The sequence below is a fragment of the Caretta caretta genome, chromosome 2 (assembly GCF_965140235.1).
Source record: "Caretta caretta isolate rCarCar2 chromosome 2, rCarCar1.hap1, whole genome shotgun sequence".
Lineage (NCBI taxonomy): Eukaryota > Metazoa > Chordata > Testudines > Cheloniidae > Caretta > Caretta caretta.
In genome coordinates, this window is record NC_134207.1 from 215,659,195 (window position 1) to 215,680,542 (window position 21,348).

The following is a 21,348-nucleotide window of genomic DNA, read 5'->3' on the forward strand; positions in this document are numbered from 1 at the left end:
CCTGTGTACTAATGCTATAGTTTTATGAAAGTGTCAGGGGATACTTGACATGGGTAAGCAGAATTGTGGGAAGAGCATAAAACTTTCAGTTAATATAACCTCCCAATGCACACGCATACAATGAATATCATATTAATAATGTAATACTACGCCTAACATATATGTATTGGCTAACAGACCCCTCTGCATTAATATTAACATTTTATAGATGAGGATACTACTTACCTCCCTCAAAGAACTACCCTAAGGATTAATTAAATAAATTTGGAAAAGTGTTTCAAATTTTGTTCATAATATCACTTTTTTATTAGTAGATACAGGGACTGTTTGTCAAGCAAATTGGACCCAGGTCCTGATTGGAGCCTCTAGGCACTATGATAATACAAATAATTATTAGTAGTAAATTCTGCTTTTAGTTACACAGGTGAAACGACAATTGAAGTCGGTGGGAGAGGCACTTCTGTAACAGAGCAGAATTCAGCTCCAAATTTGTTATGTGATTGCCATCGCTAATCATACCTGCAGTGAGAGTCATGTGAAGCATTTACTGAGTACTAATTTGAAAATCATCCCACTGCTTACATTTATGATAACCTGAGTAGACCTTTTTTATGGCTACCTTGATTTTCTAAACAAATGATGCATTTTTTCTCATGTCCACAGTAAAGGATGCCAGGAAGAATTATTAAGAATGACTGACATTTTCCTCTCAGTATAAGGAGTAAAGCTGTCTCCCTAAAGTACAAAATATACACTTTGTTCAGCATTATCTATGCATTTCTAAAATTTATGTGATGTTCTTACAGAGAACTTCCCTGGGCCAGTGTACAATACCTTCCTGTCCAGTGTGTGTGTATGGGGGTACTGTAGAGATTCTGGATCCCTTGTTTGAGCAGTTGGGTGAAAAAATATAGCGAGTGGACAGAATTTTGGTTCCATCTGCACATTATCCCATTTGATTTTTATTTATTTAGGCAGTTCAACATAAATAATACTGAATGTTTCCTGCTTAGAGTTCTCTTGACTATTTAGTATATGTGTCAATCTTTCTGTGTATACACTTCCATAGAAGGAACGTTATCAGAAGTGTGGTGTCCAAAGGGTCTGATTTTGGACGCTGAATATGCAATTGTGATATTCTTTTACTTGACAGTTATAAGGTAATGATACAATAAAATAGTTTTCAGAGTAGTAGCTGTGTTAGTCTGTATTTGCAAAAAGAAAAGGAGTACTTGTGACACCTTAGAGACTAACAAATTTATTTGAGCATAAGCTTTCATGAGCAACAGCTCACTTCATCGGATGCATTCAGTGGAAAATACAGTGGGGAGATTTATATACATAGAGAACATGAAACAAGGGGTGTTACCATACACACTTTAACGAGAGTGATCACTTAAGGTGAGCTATTACCAGCAGGAGAGCAGAGGGTTGGGGGGGGGAGAGAAAACCTTTCCTAGTCATAATGAAGGTGGGCCATTTCCAGCACTTGACAAGAACGTCTGAGGAACAGTGGGGGGTGGGGGTGGGAAATAAACATGGGGAGATAGTTTTACTTTGTGTAATGACACATCCATTTCCAGTCTCTATTCAAGCCTAAGTTAATTGTATCCAGTTTGCAAATTAATTCCAATTCAGCAGTCTCTCGTTGGAGTCTGTTTTTGAAGGTTTTTTGTTGAAGGATTGCCACTTTTAGGTCTGTAATCAAGTGACCAGAGAGATTGAAGTGTTCTCCGACTGGATTTTGAATGTTATAATTCTTGATGTCTGATTTGTGTCCATTTATTCTTTTACGTAGAGACTGTCCAGTTTGACGAATGTACATGTTTATTTCCCCCCCACCCCCCACTGTTCCTCAGACGTTCTTGTCAACTACTTCTTGTCAAAGTAGCTCCCACTTTGATCGAAGGCATAGGAAGATTTAAGTCAATACTTACTGATATGATTCCATGGGGAATTTTTGTGTTTTGAAGGAAAGCAGAATTTGGCCTGGGAAAGTATAAATACTGCCTTTCTAGAATTCTGCGTTCGCTTGTAGTTCAGATTCTTGTTCCTAAATTCAGACCGTTCTTCTGAATCTTTAAATTAATAAACTTAATATATTCCATAGATACTGTAAAGATATCCTGATCCCAAATAGAGACCAAGAAAAATTATACTAGAAGTAGGAAAGAAATAGAACCTTAAAATTGTTTTAAATTGGGAAAAATTCTCCTAAAAATGTAACTGGACTAAGTTTTTTATAGCATTTGAATCTGACAACATTGTAACTTAAACTGACTTGATACTGATTTAAACTACAGGTTTTCACTTGTATCTGTCAGAGTTATTGTTTACATCTTGTGTATCATGCTAAACTCCCTTCCCTTGATTTACTAAATTATCTGGCTTACTGCTTAAAAGAGCTACCCTTAAAATCTTTGGTTTGATAAGTACATAACGCAATCTAATTTGTACTTCTTGTTGTGTTCAGACTGGAAAAAATCATTGGTTAATTTTTGTTTTGATTTGCTTCAACGAGATTCCTAACTTTAAGTACTATTGAGAACTAGTAACTTCATTAAATTATGGTTTTGCTCTGCCCTGTATCTTACGCACTTATCCTCTGTAGCTATGCTGTTTTTGCATGTGTGAATTACCTGCCATGAGAGAAGCATCTCTAGATCTTGCCCCCTTGTAATATGGGTGAGTGAGAAAAGTTATCTTTTTAACTTCAGAATCTCACTTCAATAGTTTTTGGGGTGTGTGATATAAGTTTTAGAATACTTTTATGTTAACTTTAATTATCATATTTTTCTAACTACAGAGGGCAAGTCTACACTAGAGCACTACATTGGCACAGCTGCAGCACATCTGGTGAAGACATGCTATGCAGACAGGAAAATGTTCTCCCATTGGCATAATTATTCCATCTCTGTGAGAGGCGGAAGCTATGTCAGCAGGAAAGTGTCTCCTGATGACATAGCGTTAGTGTGGGCAGTGCTTACGTTGATGTAACTTACGTTGCTCAGGGTATCCTTTTCATACCCCTGAGCAACACAGGTTACATTGATTTAAGTGGAAGTGTAGCCCAGTCCATAGTTGCCTAATGCTTTAATTCAGGCATGCTCATGTGCTGCATGTAGCTCTTTTACAGTTAACATGCGGCTTATGGAGCCCTCCCCATCCCCGCCCCCATTCTCCATCTACCAGATTTGGGGGGAGCTTCTGCCCTGTGATGAAGAGTGGTAGGGGGTAGGGGCTTCTGCCCTGTGATGAAGGGAGTCTCAGGGCTTTAGCCCTGTGGGGGGATGCTGGGGCTCGAGGCAGGTGTGCCGAGGCTTGGGGCTTCAGCAGGAGTGGGACTGAAGCCCCAGCAGGCATGCCCCACGGGGCAGAAGCCCCAAGCCCTGGCAGGCATGCCCTGTGGCTCTCAAACTTCTGCAGATTATCTTGTGCGGCTCGGAGGGTCAGTAAGTTTGGACACTCCTGTTTTAATTCTTTACACTTCAAACTAGCCTTATTTCCATTTTTGTGTGTGGATGGTAACTGCTACCAGTTTGCCTGTGTTTATTCCAATTACTAAGTATTGTGCTCCTTTCATTACTTTTCTGCATATCCTACTTTTCTTGATAGTGTTTATACAATATATGTATGTGTGCTTTGTCTGTGACCATCTGTATCTAAAACAGGGGTGGGCAAACTTTTTGGACCAAGGGCCACATCTGGGAATAGAAATTGTATGGCGGGGCATGAAAGCTCACAAGATTGGGGTTGGGGTGCAGGGGTGGTGGTGAGGGCTCTGGCTGGGGGAATGCGGGCTCTGGGGTCGGGCTGGAGATGAGGAGTTTAGGGTGTAGGAGAGTGCTCTGGACTGGGACTAAGGGGTTTGGAGGGTGGGAGAGGGATCAGGGCTGGGGCAGGGGGGATGGGGTGTGGTAAGGGGTAGGCTCCGGCTAGGGATGCAGGCTCCGGGGTGGGGCTGCAGATGAGGGGTTTGGGGTGCAAGAGGGTGCTCCAGGCTGGAATCAAGGGGTTTGGAGGGAGGGAGGGGGATAAGGGCTGGGGCAGGGGATTGGGGCATGGGGAGAGGCTCAGGAGTGCTGTGTCCAAGTGGCGCTTACCTCAAGCAGCTCCCAGAAACAGCGGCATGTCCCTTCTCCAGCTCCTATGCAGAGGCATGGCCAGGCAGCTCTGCACGCTGCCCCGTCCACAGGTGCTGCCCCTGCAGCTCCCATTGGAGCGCTGCAGGGGGCCATTGGAGCAGGGCCATTGGAGTGCGTAGGAGCCAGAGGGGAGCCGTGCTGCGGCTTCCGGGAGCTGTGTGGACCAGCCCACTCACTCTGGGCTCCAGCTGGAGCACCAGATCGGGGCCACGCAGCCGCTTCCAGGAGCGGCCTGGTGCGGTCTCCGACCCTGTGCCCTAGCTGAAGCGCTGGATCCGGCCTCGGGCCATAGTTTGCCTACTCCTGATCTAAAAAGTCCCTTCTCCAAATTAACTGAAAGACAAAAATAGCTCCCTTACATCTAACTCTACTTTTCTAAACTGTTCACCTTGCCCATAATTCAGCTTGCAACCTTATGTACTAGCTGTATTATGATCTTTTTGTCACTGCCAACCTTTAGCGTACTAACTCCACCAAATCAAAGCTAATTCCTATCTGCTCTGCACTGTTGTGTAATAATCACATTGGATGATTCTTGTACCCCAGCTTTTGTTATGTGTTGTAACCATTTCAACTAGGGTCTGTGTATCTAAATACTGATTAATTTTGAGCAGTAATGGTTGTATGCCTGTGAATTTGCCTGAGACTCATACTTAGCTCTCAGAATATTTTTTTTCTGAAGACAGAAGTAAAGAAATAGTAATGGTTTATCTAGCTTTTGTTTTAAATTGGCTACTTTCAATTATATTGTCCTATTAAGTTTTGTCCTAAACTGTTCTTTCATTAAGTCTTGCTATCAAGTTGAATTATAGTTGTTGTAATTTGATTACTTCATTTAAAATTGTACTTCATTATTTGATTCTATTTATTTCAATTTAACCATTTAAGTATATTAAAAATTCTCAGCTACTAGTTAACCTTAATTAGGATAAACAAACTGTTGATGCTGTTAATATCTTAAATAATCGAGTAAATACCATGGTGGTTGATGCTGATATTTTTTTGAATTTTATATTCAGTTTAAACTATTAGTTTGTTCGATATTGTTAACTAACCTTGTTTAAATTTATTTTATATTTTAGAATTTCAAGTTTACTTAAGAGGGTGCTTTGAGTTGCTACATTGTATCAGTCAGTATTTTTCTTTTTATTTGAAGTACAGTAACACCCCACTTAATGTCCTCTCACTTAAAGTTATTTCGATCTTATGTCCCTGCTCAATTACAGAACACGCTCCATTTAAAGTTGTACAGTGCTTCACTATAACATCGTTTGGCTGTCTGCTTTGTCCACAACTGGCAGCCCCCCATCAGCTCCCCTATGCCCCCCCACAGTGTCTCCCGCCAGCTGGCAGACCCTGTGGATCAGCGCCTTCTCCCTCCTCCCCCCCCCACCTCCTGCCCATGGCAATCAGCTGGCTTGCGGCATTCAGGAGGGAGGGGGGAGAAGTGAGGACTTGGTGCGCAGGCTCCTCCCTGTCCTGCTGCCTCCTGAACTCTGCAAACCAGCTGATTGCCATGGGCAGGAGGCAGGGGAGAGGAGGGAAAACGCAGCGTGCCTCCCCCCTCCCTCCCCTGTCTCCTGCCCGCAGCAATCAGTTGACTTGCGGTGTTCAGGGGGCAGGGGAGGGGGGATGGGGAACCTACATGCCGCATCCTCGCTCCTCCCCCCATCCCTCTTGAACGCTGCAAGCCAGCTGATTGCTGCGGGCAGGAGGCAGGGGAAGGAGGGGGAGAAGCGGGACGCGGCATGCAGAGTAAAGGGGCAGAAGCCGGGGGAAGAAGAGGCGGGTTAAGGATGGGGGCGTGGGGGAAGGCGGGGAGTGGGCGGGCTGAGGGTTGAGCCCCCCACCCCTGGTGCTTGCAGAGTAGGGGAAGCTGCTGCTGCTGTTGCGCAACGTGCTTCTCCTAGCTTACAGCACCTTCAGCCTCCTTGCCTGCCTCATTGTCTCCAGTGCCAGTGGGCTGTGCCTGTGTAAGGTAAGGCAGGGGCACTTCCGAACTATCGTACTGTACTGTACTGTATGGCAAAAAAAAATTTCCCTGGAACCTAACGCCTGCCCCCCCCCATTTACATTCATTCTTATGGGGAAATCGGATTCACTTAACATCGTTTCACTTCAAGTCGCATTTTTCAGGAACATAACTACAACGTTAAGTGAGGAGTTACTGAAGCTCATTTGCATACTTCTTATTTTAATTGTTTGGTTTCTTTTATCATTTTTGAATACTTGAATAAACATTTGATTTCAAAGTCAAGTTCATTTGTTTATTGTGTGGCATTCCTTAATGGAGAAAGAATCCTTGGTAACTTGTATGTGATGCAGTGTCATTAATAACAATAATAATTAATTCTATCTCTTGATTTATTTTCCTGAATTAGTTGTAGGAGAAGCAATTAATTCTAATGATTTGTTTTCTCTGAAATATTAATTTTAATAATTGTTTGTTTTCTTTTTGTGATTTTCTTTTTAACATTACCTGGTACCCATCCCCTTTCTGCCCCACAAAAGTACAAGGCCAAATCCTGCTTGCCCCGCTTATTTGGATATCATCAATAATAATATTTTAATAATAGTATTACCATAGCACCTGGGAGCCCTAGTCATAGGCCGGGATCTTATTGTGGTAGGTGCTGTGCTAGTCTCACAGACATCAGTAAGACTTCTTCTCATTTTACTCACATGAGGATCTGGCTCATAACGAAGTCACTGCTGTGTGTGTGTCAGGGGAAGGTAATGTCGAAGCTTGGATAAATTGTTTCTTGGGATCTTTAAATTGTATTTCCATTATTTCTTTTAACAAATTCAATAGGGAAGCTGTACATCCATAAAGAGAAAAAACAAAGTCCAAAGAAACACAAGAGAACATATTTTCAGGGGTATAAAACAGTGTGCAGCCAAGGTCTCAAAACACACGGAAAAAAATAAATAATAAAGGGATTACTGCATACTAGTTTTAATGATAAAAACAGAAAAACAAAACTGGCCATAATTTTTTTAAAAGCCACAAGCTAATTAAAAACATAATTAAAAACCTAAACATGCTCATTTTATTTCAACAGATAAAGTCTGATGTGCAAATGTTTAAACTCCAGAGGGGCTTCCTACGGCCGTAATAGTATGTACTGGAACCACAGAGTGGTTAGATTGGTATTCATTTTGGATGATTTATTGTTTTTCCGCCCCCTCTCCTGAGTAATGCCATTGTACCACAGTCTCTTCACCTCTACATACTAGAATTTTCATGCATAAATGTATGTATTTAAGAAAAATGGCGGTCTTGTGTTTAAGATCATGTATTAGGACTGAGGAAACCTGGATTCAGTTTGCAGCTCTGCTACAGACTGAGAGCGTGGCGTTGGGCAAGTTGTTCAGGCTTCATTCCTGAAGACTTGTTCATGTGCTTAATATTATATATTGTGAGTAGTCCCATTAAAGTCACTCAGGCCCCTTCGTTTGTACGGTTAAATGTGCAGAATAAGATCCTTAATCTCTTTGAGTCTCAGTTCCCCATCTGTAAATTATGAATCAGATGACTTCTTTGTCTGATGAATTAGATTGTAAGGTCTTTGGGGTAGGGATTGTCTCTCTATATGCGTAGGCAGCAGGTAGCTAGGGCTAGAGGGAACTCGGTCCCCCCAAATCAGAACCACCCCACTGCCCATGCACAAAGCCCAGAGCAAAGCTCTGCCTTTGGTGGCACCAGGGCCTGCTTGGCACTGAGCTGTCTGGCTGCCCAATAGCAGGAGAAGCAGGAAGAGTCCCCAGAGATCAGCAGCAATTGGTGAGGCAAGTCTGTTGGGCCCTGGCATAGTGCTGCAGGCAGAATTCATCCCCAGTGTGGCCATCGAGCCTGCTCCATCCATGGTGAGGTGGTGGCAAGTCTGTCCCACATCTCTGGTCTCTGCAAGAAGAGCTGGGGCTGATGTAAGGGAGTCAAAGGGAGGAGAGGTGAAGAGGCTGCACAGGAGGAAGCCAGACATAGCGACAGCCAGCTGTGGCCACTGACATCGCCACACCATTCCCTGCATTCCCAACCCCCTCCTGCCATAGACCCCCAAATAAACCCCTCCCACAGTCACCCCATTCTCCTCGCCATGACCCCCAAACCTCTCTGTCCCATAGCCCCCAGATAACCCCCAGAGCCCTGCTTAAATCCATCCAAGCCCCTGATAACCTATCCCTAGGGTGACCATATTTTCCAAAGGGAAAATGGGACACTGAGTAGGTCTGGCTCAAGCCGCTCACCCATGCCCTGTCCCCCTCACCACCCGCCAACATATGGGCTGGCCTGTGTCCTGCCCCCCGCTCCTGCCACAGAGGGCTCTCATCTGAGCCCAGATTGCCCCCTGCATGGGGCTGGAATTGCTCAGAGCCCTGCCTCCCTCCCACCACTCTCCCCGCATGGCTGTTGCTGCTCACTTGAACCCTGCCTCTCCCTCCCCACCCCCAGTGTAGCTGGTGTCGCTGTTCGCTGGAGGCCTGATTTCCGCTTCACCCCCCTGCAGAGCTGGCATCACCACTTGCCCCTCCTTCATATTCCTTTGCATCCTGCTAAGGGTGCGTGCCGCAGTTTTGGGGCAAAAGTGGGCATTTGTCCCATTTGCTCTTGCCACCTGATCATCACTTTTGCCAAAAAAAAAAAAAAAAGAAGCCAGTACAGAGATTAAAGAAAGGGACTGTCCTGGTCAAAGTGGGATGTATGGTCACCCTACCTATCCCCAAAGAAACACACCCGACACAAGTTGAAATTGCCTACTTTGGATCAATCCATAGTCCTGCTTGTAGAAACAGTCTTTCCAGGGTAATTACTTGTTACAATGGTTTCCTCACAAAGAAGGATAATAATTAGTCATTGGATGATAAATCACTTTGTTTCCTTTTTGTATTATGCCTGATCAACATCATACTTTGCAATTTGTTTAGTTTTCCCAGGAAGCATTTACTCATTAGTTGTTTTAATTATCAGTATGGTTGAGAAGGTGTTTTGTTGGATCTTCCCATTTTCACTGGCTTATAACTTTCCAAACCAATATTTCTTATTTTATTTGATGTGGCCTTCATGTAGCAACGAAGTTTGGAAATGATCTTACAATTCAAGTCCTATTACAGAAACCTATTAAAGCGAGCTGGGCTGAACATGCTCCCAGTATTGGTTTATGTTACCGAAACTGTGAAAGGAGAACTTGATTTCTTTTCTGATAGACCTAGTGAATGAAGGGCAGGCAATCGATGTAATATATTTGGATTACAAAAAAAAATGATATATTGTCTCATGACATTTTTAAAAATTCATTCAAGTTGGCATGGATATTAATACTGTCCTATGGATTGAAAACTGCTTGAAAGACTATAAACAAGGGGAAATTATAAATGACCGTGCCTCAGTTGTTGGAAGGTATATTGTGTTGTGTCTAAAAGACTCCTGGGGAGCTGGGGCAACCTAGGCAGAACTTAGACCCTCATCCCTCCTTTTCAATTACAGGTATGCAGAGTATGGGAGAAGTATGTCGTTAGACCACAGGGTCCAGCTGGCATGCATAAAGGGAAGGGGTAGAGATGCTATTGCTGAAACTTTCTCCATCTTAGTTCTACTTGAGATTTTTTTAAAGCATCACTGCTGGGAGCAGAATTAAAAATGTTCAGAAGTTATAAGAAACATATCCAACTTGTTGGTAATAGAGTTTGTATTAATTACAGTTACATATGTATATAATGTTTGTTTAAAGATTAATAAAATACCGCTGGGAAAACAAAAGAAGGAAGAGGTATAGCCATTTCTAATAAAAAGCCTTGACTCAATCTTATAGCACTTCAGAGAGGGGAGGCTTTTATTTGGGGGTAGCTTCTGGCCCAGAAAGGGGGAATTTTTATATTTCTCTATTCTACCTACCTGTCTTCCCACCAACATCAGCTTTGTGTTCCTCGGATTTAGTTTCAGCCGTCCACCTTTCATACACTTGCTGATCTCAGTCAGGCTCTCAGATAGTTGGATGACTTTGCTATCAGCAAGGGAAGTGATTAGGATATAGTGCAGGTGTGTTCATATGGTTATTCAGCAGGATGGTCAGTAGAATAGATCCTTGTGAGGGGTCTCGTGAAAGAGGAGAAGTTGTCCATCAGCAAGCTCTGAATGCGGCCCAAAAGGAAGGATCTCATCCAACTGAGTGCTTTCTCCGTGAAATTCCTCAGATGACTAAATGTTTGTAGGATCGGGGCCTTAGAGCCTGAAGTGCTTCTCTGCATGGAATATGAGTTTTACAGCACTTAGCACATTGGGGCCCTAATACTGATTCAGGCCTCCTTTGGGCACTGCAATCACATTAATGTTTAATAATACAAATAGGGCTAATTTTGCCCTGTATCTGTGTTCTTAACATATTATATGTTACATTATATGGTACTATTTTCCTTATTACAAAGATTTTTTTGTGTGTCTAGTAAATGAAGTGAACTTGTCTGGTGCATTTCAGATTGTGGGGCATTCACACACCATAGATCATGGAACAAGACAGCAATTAGCAACAGTCTTTCATTATCAGTGTGGATAAAAATCAATGATTTTTTTTAAAAAATAAAAAAAAATTATTTAAATCAGATTTTTTTTATTTAAATCGGATTTTTTTGATAAAATGCTTTTTGAGGGAAAAAACCTATCTAAAGATAGGATTATAGCTCAAAGATATCTCATCATGGAATAGGGATTATAAATTCTAATTCTATACTATGAGACAATATATTCATGTAATGTTTATGAAAAGATTTGTAAATGAGTTCCAATAGTTCCTGGATTAGGGACCCAATTTTATGGGGTTCCACAGGTTTCTGTATAGATTATTTAGGTTAATCTTTCTATGTACGCAATGGGACTCAGCGCTCAGTCTAGAAGATACCATCAGAGATGCTTAGTTTTGCAGTTCTCAAACTGTGGATTTGTGTCTCCAGAGGTAACATGCTTGTTAACAGCAAAAATGTTTTTAAATAAATAATATATAGAGGTGAGAAATAACAGACCTCAACTCTGTTGTCCCTCTGCAAATTTGTGTACACAATCAATCGCTTACCTCTCTCTAAAAGTGCAAAGTTTCAAAAAGTTCAATGAATAGAAGATTGTTGGGGGTGGAATAGATCTGGACAAGGAAAAGAAGTCTGGAGAAAAATGTGAGAAGTGAGGGACATATGCTTGTTTTGTTAAAATATTATATGTTTGCTGTTGAAGAAAAAAATCCAGAATACTTAACGTTGTTGTTTTAGTTAAATAAAACAATTTAAATGCCTGTCTGGTGAAGTTCTCCTCCTAATACAGCATGGCAAGAAAATCCTCCAAATATTAATGATTAACCTGTTGAACTGGAGATAGTTTAGCTCCCAATGACTTCATAAATGTCTGCTTCAATTATCTTTGGTAAATGAAATAACCAAACAATCATTCATTTTCTGATACAGCTGTAAAACTAATCTGAAAAGTTTTCAGCATAAATCCCTATTTAAAAATGTGTAGTGTGTACCTTCTAAAAATGAAACCTACATCTATCTCTGAGTTGTGAAGAATATGTATTAAGCTTATAACAACCAATAAGAATGCACTTTTATGTAGAAAACTTTTATGTAGAAAACCAAAATCAAGTCTTCCTGACTAGTGATTTAAATCATGATTTAAATCACTCTGCTCATCATAGTGTCTTATTCGACTATCCCTCAATACAAAGATTATGTCTGCCAAGGGGGTTCATTGGTGGGTTCTTAGGGGGCTGAGGAGTCTTCTCTGATGGATTGCAACATTGGCATGGTGGAGAGATTTGCTTGGGCTAAAGACCCTCAGAGCTATATTGTCCAGAGCTTTCATTATTATATAACTGTGAAAGCATTAGTTCTTACAGTGCTTGAACTACTCTGAAATTATTTCCCCTCAGTTTGTAATGTGTTACAACCAAGACTTTTTTTTTTAATTACATACATTCCTCCTTGGTGTCATATTTCCCTTTTCAGGTCTATTTATTGATTTAAAGATGCACTTTCTTTTTTTAAATCAGTTTGCAGATGGTGAACTCTAAAAAGCTACCACAGTATTGTATTTTGCTGATATAACTTAAAAAAACACAGAGCTAGGCCTGCTATTTGTAACTTAAAGTGCCTGCTGAAAGCTATTTTAAGACATGACTGAGTTGTTAGTTTCTGTTAGCTGGTTGAAATAACGTGAGATGGTCATGTGTAAGTGAATGGCATGCTTTGAAAGAATCTGAGTCCAGGGATTTGTATAGTGAATAGTTATTGAAATTTTTGTATTAATAGTGAGCAATCAGAATGTCAGTTGAAAATTATTTACCAGTTGTGAGTCAATATCTGCAGAGCATTCCTGCATGTGGAGTGCTTAAAATCATTCAATTTCAGTTTGAGAATTATAGCTGTGGGGAAAAAGAAAATACAAATGTTAAAGAGCCATACTGCTGCTGCGGTAGTGTTGCTTTGCGCCATTCTGCTGTGGTAAAATAACTCTTAACACTTGCATAGCTGGCCCTGGTAAGAGAATATTTGAGTGGTGTAGAGTTGGTGCAATGGCTTCTATGCCCTTCCCTGTGGCTGGTGTAGAGGGCATGGTTGCGGAGAAGGGGCATTGCCCTGGTCTTCCCTGCATTCTGGTGTGTCCTGGCTGCTTTCATGACTCTTGTGTCCATTGGGACCTATGCCTGAAAACATCTAGTTTACAAACGCTGGGGAGGACTAGCCTGATCCACTGCTGGCACAGTATCAGGGGAGTGCAAAAGTGACTTAAAGTCGCTGATGCAAACGACCTTTTCTGAAATGTGTTATTCAACCACAGTCAAAGATTAGGTCAGGTACAATTTTTCAAATGTTTTTTGTCTTTGTTTTTATTAAATTGGAGGGTACAATATGTTCTCTTCTTACTGCACTCGTAATTCCCATACTCCTAGAGGAGATTACGCATGCACTTTGAAAAGAGACTATATTCTCAACAGCACAAACCCAGTCTGAAACAAATAATGCCTTTCTTGACTACAGTTCATACCGTATAAATCAATTTACTGTTATTTTTTCTGTTTTGTTCTAGACTCCACCAAGAAGATTAAGGATGTTCTGGAAGAATTCCATGGTAACGGTGTGCTAGCAAAATATAATCCTGAAGGGGTAATTCTTCTTTTTTATTCAGTGGTTTAAAATGTGATTAATGTAAAAAATGTTTTAAAAAATGACGTGGCAGAATAAGCATTTATAAATAGATAATTATTTACAAATTTGCTGTTTGGAGTGATGCTTTGTGCTTTTGAAAGTAAAACATATACTGAAGAATGAAAAAAAAAGATGTATTTAACTAAAAGGATCTATTAATGTGATCATTTCATAGAATCCTAGAAATGTAGGGCTGGAAGGGACCTCAAGAAGTGATCTAGTCCATCATTCAAAAGCCATAGAACACTCATGTTTATTCTGATGAATAATTTATTTGTGTAAACAAAGTTACAGTTGCTCTTTTATTTAAAAAAAATCACTTACAAAAATCTTTGTGGTGAAGTTAAGATGTTGCCACAGAACAATGCCTTCTGCTCCATATATTCTTTTGGGATGTGGGACTTCATAACACCAAATTCAAATTTAAAAAAACCTAGAAATGCTCAGGTAAGATCTCCTCACGTATCCATGAAGGAGTGTTTAGGTTAGAAAAAACAAACTTAGGAAACTCAGGCAATGCTTACTTGTGGTGCTGCTTCCCATGCAACCTTAATCCTAGCCACATAAGGACGCAAACACCTTGTTGTATCATTATTTTGGGAGTGAGGAATATTTGCTTGAATTGCAAATTGCCTGAGAGTAATATTAGGAAATTCTACAATGTATTGTTAGGTTCTGTAATTGCAGTAGTGCAGTTAGACCAATAAGGAGAGGTGGCTCAGTGTGTCCAGCGTGATTCCTGTATCAGTGCGGCTACACAAGCTACTAGAGGGCCTTGAATATGAATTCTGATTTGGAGTTATGGCGGACACGGATATAATGCCCATTATTATTAGGAGGAGTAGGCGCACTCTGATGTTACCAGTTCCTATTGCAATCAGTGTAGGATAATTAAGGTTGTGTTAGCTCAAGTTTAACCACAAGTTACTAGGCTTCATGCAGGAATTATTGGGTGAAATTCTATGGGCTGTGCTGTGCATGAAATTGGACTAGATGATCACATTGGTCCATTCAGGCCTTAAAATATATGCAGAAGTGGGACCTTGGCTGGTTTTCATAAACTTTTTTTTAAATATTAACTTTCTTTAGTAATATGTAGGGAATCCTTAGCTGAACAGGGAGCTGCAAAATTTATGCTGCTTTTGGTATTGCCCTCAATTCTTGTAGGGAGTTCTTATCTATGGATATGGGATCTTAGTCAGTATTTAAAATAAATATATATATATTTAAGAAAAAGCATTTCCGTTTATCTTTAAAAGTATTTTTCTATTTAAACCTATGGAATAAAGCCACATACTACTCTTTAGCACATCCATATAATGTATATCAAAACAGCTAATTAGCTCAATATGTATCTTCCTTCTTGGCATATTTTTCTGTGACTTATATGGAATTCCTAATATGAGAGCACTTGTGCTAAGTAAACTTTGTTGTGAATCAGTTCCCATATATATTACTTTGTATTGTATATATTAAAGACAAGAAACATTGGCAAGTAAACCAACTAAAGCCCCTTGAACTTTGAGATCTTCTGTGATACTTTAAATTGTGGTGGTAAAATGCAATAATAAGTAATTTTATCTGACCTCTGGATCTGTATGTATCTGTAGAGCAGTGGTTCTCAACCTATTTATCATTGTGGGCCACATGCACACAATATATATACTACCTATATGGCCCTGAGGATGTCACATGGGCTGCAGCTGTGTGGTAATTGGGCGCCCGCGGGTTGAGAACCACTGCCGTAGAGCTATGAGTTATCCTTGGCTGATCATCTTGAATCCGCATTATTTTTATGCCTGGAGTTATGTTATGAAACTTTGTAGTGTACTATATTTATGGAGATAAAAGAGCCTAAACAATCTCATGTTCCAGATTTCTCCTTGCCCTGTGGGTTCAACGCTGTATTCCACTCTAGTGCTGTTGTAGTGCAATTCATTATATGCCACTTTAATAATCAGATTGCTCCAGTACAATTATTACCTTTTTGGCATTCAAAACTGAGTTTTGAAATCATGGGGTCTTGTTTCTTCATTGTCTTTCACCTTGTAGAGTCACATAAAGCTGTGCAGAGCGGTCAGATTGGGAGGTTAGTTCAGCAATGGAGATGATGAACTTGGCCTTCAGAGGGTTATCCAACATAGGAGGGGACCCTCCAGTGTCATGGACCTGATTGTAGCAGCTCCTATGCCACTCCCTCTTCCTGCTTTTGGTGTAGGGAATGTGACTGAGGCTTCTGTAAAGACCATTGATTCCCAGACATCATTTCAGTCTCACTGTGGCCATTGTCAGCTGGCATAGTTTGGAGCAACCTTTTAGACTCGCTAGGGGATGAGCTCCTAAAACTCATCTCCGTTATTCAGGATTTATCTCAGCTAGTGCATGGCACCCACTGGCCCTTTAGAAGAGCTATATTGAAGAAATAGTCAAGGTTAAGTTAAGAAAGTAGATGGAGCCAAAGACAATGAAATGTTTATGTATAGCAAGACCAGGGCTCTGTTGTAACAAGACTGTTTCAAGGCAGGCTGTTTCAGCCATTGTGTGGCTCAAGGGGACATGCTGTGGCCATTGGATCTAAGCTGCACCTATGAACTGTGAGTTTGAGATCCTGTCTTTGTCAGAAACGTGAGAGCACTAGGTGGGTGTATTGCTACTATCCACCTGTGTCAAGGGGATTTTATACTTTTGGGTTTCAGAGTAACAGCCGTGTTGCGTATACTTTTGGGGACATTTGCCCTCATTAAAGCTACTTTACAAGGGTATCTGTTTCCTGGGAGGCCCCTCTCTATGCCCCCCATGTGAGTTGGGGTCTGGAAGAGCCTAGTCCCTCTGTATGGGAAGCTGAGAATAAGCATGTGTGGAACTTGCACCTAGTGCCAAGACTAAGGTGAGTCTTGGGCATGGGCATGCTTGGTGCACAGCACAGACTCACAAGTGCAGTCATTGGGGAGAGGAATAAGAACACCCACTGAGATTAATAGAGCAGTTCACATGTCTCAGAGCTATTGTTTAAAGCTGTATTGATCTCCCTGGGGTGTTCTCGTTTAGCTGAGAACATGTCATTAACATGAAATGGGCCACTTCATCTCTCTGAGGTTATGTTTACTCTGCAATAAAAGACTGGTGGCTCGCCCAGGTCAGCTGACTCAGCTCAGGCTGCATATAAAATTGTAATGTACTGTGACCCTCCCCACCTCTCAGGGTCCTAGAGCCCAGGCTCCAGCTCAAGCCCGAAAGTCTTCCCTGCAATGTTATAGCCACACGAGTCTGAGTCAGTTGAGTCACACCGTAAGCCTTCTATGCTGCATATGCTTGTCCCAGATTTTTGGGGTAGTGACTCTGCAACTCCATTCTCCTGCCTCTTTCTGCCCCCTGCCTCTGGTACATGCACACCTCACAGACTCACCACTTTCCCACCTCCGTATGGCCTGGTAGCATGAAGTGGCAAGATGGAGTTGGTGAGAGCGTGTGTGTGTGTAGGGTGTACTCAAAGCAGCTGGCGTGTGTGTGGGGGGGTGTTGGCGTAGTAGGTGTGCATGGAGGTGGCTTGGAATAACAAGCATGTTGGAGGGAATGAGGTAGTCGTAGCGAAGTAGTGATCTCGGCAGTTAGTGGGGAATATATGAGTCAGAGCAAGTGAGGGGTGGTGTGAAAACTGTGCAGAAGAGTGTGTGGTGGAAAGAAGGGGTCAGAGAGGTGCAGTGGAGGATGTTGTCGGGTCTGCAGCTCTGTCTCCAACATCCCCCACATCCATCAATCAAACAATGATAGGTACTAATATGGCCCTAACACTATAGCATCTGAGCATCTCACAATCTTTAATGTATTTACCCTCACAAGACCCACATGAGGTAGGGAGGTGCTGTCATCCCCACTTTTACAGATAGGAAACTGAGATACAGAGAGTCCAAATGACTCGACTGAGGTCACACAGGGAGTCTGTCGCAGAGCAAAGAATTAAACCTGGGTCTCTTAAGTCCCATGCCCTTATCCTGGACCACCCTTCCTCTCAGATCACCCACAATGTCCGTTCCCCCTTCAAAAAATATCTCCACTGACTCCATACTTGTTCCCATATCCTCTGCTCAGCCTATGGGTCTCATGTTGATGCCTGCCTCTTCTTGGGGAGGACAGTACAGAAGAGAGAACCAGGCTGTACGAACAGGCAGAGAGATCTGAGATAGAATTCATACCCAGAACACAGCTTCTAGAGATACATCTAGAGTGGTAATTTTTGCTCTGAAGTAGTTTTGAGCATTTGTAGATAAATGGAAAAAGTGAATACAATCCCTTCATCCAAAGCACTGCTTTGATTTACTTATTGTACAAATGATAGGAAACGTAGCATTTCATCACAGGTTTTTAAATGGTGCTGACCAGAGACTATCCTTCTCTGCGCTTGTAGTTAAACTGCTCAGAACTGGTTCAGCAACACCTGTTGCTGACATCCATTGTTGACCACAGATAACTTACACAAACTACATTGGGCTGATGGTGAAAGTTGCAAGACATTGTTTTCATTGTTATTTTTCCTTGGATATCTATCATTGCATGGTTAAAAACCAAATGCTTGCACTGTCTAACTAATCAAGACTAGACCCATTTTTAACAACTATTCTAACATAAAATAATAGAATGTTTGTTCTCTTTCAAACCTGTTTATCTACAAAACGAAACTTTCAACTAAAATAGTCCTATTATAAAAACAGAGTCTGAGTGTTACTATATATACTGCATTAATATGTGTGTTCTCTCTTTCTTTCTTTGCATGCACTACAGAAACAAGACATTCTTAATCAAGTAAGTAATCGTTCTTTATTAGATTTTTTGTTATTGCTAATATGAACAGTGATTGTATGTTTGCAGGGTTCCACTGAAACATTCATATATTGATAAATATTTCACGTGGCCACTCTTTCAGGTAATGTATTATAATTTGAAGCTGAGAACAAGGTGTATTCTTACTAAAACAGCATGCTGTTTTTCATTAGGTGAATTTAACTTGTATCATTGTGACTGTCCAAAATTTTGCTAAAAGTGTAATTAAGAGCAACATGGAAAATTGAGGTCGGGTAATCAGCCACAAGATAATGTGTAATTTCTAGTGAGCTCTTGTAAATGTTTTCTGTTCCTGTGAGCTATTATTTTTTGAGAAGCATTAATATGATCACATAATCTTTTAATGATCAGACTGTGTCATTCACATGTACACTGCTGTGTGATACAAAGCCAATTAGTCCCATAAACTATCTACATTTCAGAATTTGAGTAGAATATAAACTTTAGTGTAATTAGCTATATAATAACATTACCCTGTTGTGCTCAGAGCCTAAAACAACAAAATATATCCACACTACAGTAGCTAGCTAACCAGATGAATCTGGAAGTTGAAAGCTGCTTGTCTTCCCTCTGCACATCTATGCAAGGGCCAGAGACAATGTGACTCTTAAGGTTTGTAAATCCTGCTTAGTTCACAATTGAAAATGAATTTCGTAATCTTCCGTAATATCCAAAGAGCATTTATTTTCCACATAACAAAACCATGTCCAATGCAACACGGTTAGTAGCCATGGCTCTAGAGAGGCTCAGTGCTTGGAATAGGAATGTTAAAAATCAGGATTTATATTCAGGAACAAAGTGTCTGTGAGAAATATTGAGTAATGCAGTCAAACACTGTTCCTGACCTCTAAAAATCCAGTGCAGCTCTTCCTTAGCTTTCATTTATACCAAGTTCATCCATTTCCCAGACCCCCAAAACAGTGAATGAAAGATATTTATCTGGGATATGAAACCATGAGAAGAGGGAGTGAATGCTCCATCTAATTGGCTTATTATACAATAACAGCTCAAGCAGCAATATGTTTGAAGAGCCTCTGCCAACAGTGGCAGCAAGGGATTTCAGAAAATTATGTTCCTCAGCTTTCCAACTACACCACTACCCCAATATAATGTGAACCAATATAACACAAATTCGGATATAACGTGGAAAAGCAGTGCTCCGGGGGGGGCGGGGCTGTGCGCTCTGGTGGATCAAAGCAAATTCGATAGAATGTGGTTTCACCTATAATGCGGTAAGATTTTTTGGCTCCTGAGGACAGCGTTATATCAGTGTAGTGGTGTACTAGAGAACAGGTCAGCTAGCAAATATTACATACTAACTCAGTGGTGGGTAAACCTTTTGGCCCGAGGGCCACATCTGGGTATGGAAATTGTATGGCGGGCCATGAATGCTCATGAAACTGGGGGTTGAGGTACGGGAGGGGGTGAGGGCTCTGGCTGGGAGTGCGGGCTCTGGGGTGAGCCCAGAAATGAGGAGTTGAGGGTATGGGAAGGGGCTCTGGGCTAGGGCAGGTTCCTGGCCAATGGGAGTTGTGCTTGGGGCACAGACAGTGTGCGGAGCCCCTGGCTGCCCCTACGTGTAGGAGCCAGAGGATGGATGTGCTGCTGCTTCCGGGAGCCCCCATCCCACTCCCCGGTTGGAGCACCAGAGTGGGGCAAGCCCTGGACCCTGCTCCCTAGCGGGAGCTCGAGCACCAAATTAAAACATCTGAAGGGTTGGATGGGGCCCCCAGGCCGCAGTTTTCCCACCCCTGTACTAATTAGTTACTATCTTTCACATTCTGGGGTGCAATCTAGACCAATGAGAGGTTGTCACTGCCTGCCACTCTAACCCAGGGTGCCTTACAATGCTTTGCTGTTGTAGCTCCCACTCTCAGTTGGGCCACTCTCAGTTTAGCAGCATGCAGGTCACGCTAAGTGTCTGTGTGTAGTTGAAACCCTGATCTGGCAGCTCTGACCCCAGCAGCTTGTCATCAACACACCAGTCACACTGGCTTCCACCAGCCTTGGTTACAAACTGACTTATGACTGACATATGACTTATTTTTAAATATGATTTTATGTGTGCACAAGATTCAGCTTTTATAAGCGAGAAGCTGAAATGATTGAAATGCTAAGCCTCTCCAAAATCAGGATCATAATGGAAACAATATATGAATACAGTAGCAATTGTGGATGATGATATTGATGATAAGAGGCAGGATAAACATTATCCCTTTTTATGTGACAGTATTTCAAAGTACTGTTTAGTGATTCACTTGAAAATGAAAGTGAGATAAACACTTTGTTGGAAGCAAGATTCAGTCAGATAACTATTGATTTTTTTATATGGCTATTGAATTTTTAAAGGTAAAGCATTTGTAAGTTCACGAGTATAATGAGAAGAAGCACAGTCTTTATGTTTTGGACTTGATTATGGGTTACAGCAATTCAGTTTATATCAGTTTTCTCTGATTGATAATGTGGGACAGTTGTTAAATTGAAATGCTGAAACACCAATTGAAAAGCAGTTTTTCTGTGAAATTACTTGCTGCAAGAAACCATGAGAAACAAGGTGTTCTTCAGGGCAGATAATGTCCTCTTTTTTTGTAAAAAAAAAAAAAAGGAGGACTTGTGGCACTTTAGAGACTAACACATTTATTTGAGCATAAGCTTTCGTGAGCTACAGCCCACTTCTTCGGATGCATGCAGTGGAAAATACAGTGAGGAGATTTTATATACACAGAGAACATGAAACAATGGGTGTTACCATACACACTATAAGGAGAGTGATCAGGTAAGGGGAGCTATTACCAGCAGGAGAGAGAAACAAAAAACCTTTTGTAGTGATAATCAAGGTGGGCCATTTCCAGCAGTTGACAAGAATGTCTGAGGAACAGTGTGTGTATGTGTGTGGGGGGAATAGTTTTACTTTGTGTAATGACACATCCACTCCCAGTCTTTATTCAAGACTAATGTAATGGTGTCCAGTTTGCAAATTAATTCCAATTCAGCAGTCTCTCGTTGGAGTCTGTTTTTGAAGTTTTTTTGTTGAAGAATTGCCACTTTTAGGTCTGTAATCGAGTGACCAGAAAGATTGAAGTGTTCTCCAACTGGTTTTTGAATGTTATAATTCTTGACATCTGATTTGTGTCCATTTATTCTTTTACGCAGAGACTGTCCGGTTTGGCCAATG

The 21,348-nt window shown here is 41.4% G+C and overlaps 1 protein-coding gene across 10 annotated transcripts in view; it reads left to right on the plus strand.

Annotated features, from left to right (window-relative positions):
* The window catches only part of DGKB (diacylglycerol kinase beta), a 521,988-nt gene that overhangs the window by 94,793 nt on the left and 405,847 nt on the right, over positions 1–21,348 (plus strand). For 9 of the 10 annotated variants that reach the window (XM_048838274.2, XM_048838272.2, XM_075125825.1 and 6 more), the window contains 2 exons: positions 13,216–13,292; positions 18,114–18,134. The exons of the other annotated variant lie outside the window; for it this stretch is intronic. In XM_048838274.2, the coding sequence (XP_048694231.2) occupies positions 13,216–13,292; positions 18,114–18,134 (98 nt within the window). The remainder of the gene's footprint in view (positions 1–13,215; positions 13,293–18,113; positions 18,135–21,348) is intronic. 10 annotated transcript variants of the gene reach the window in all.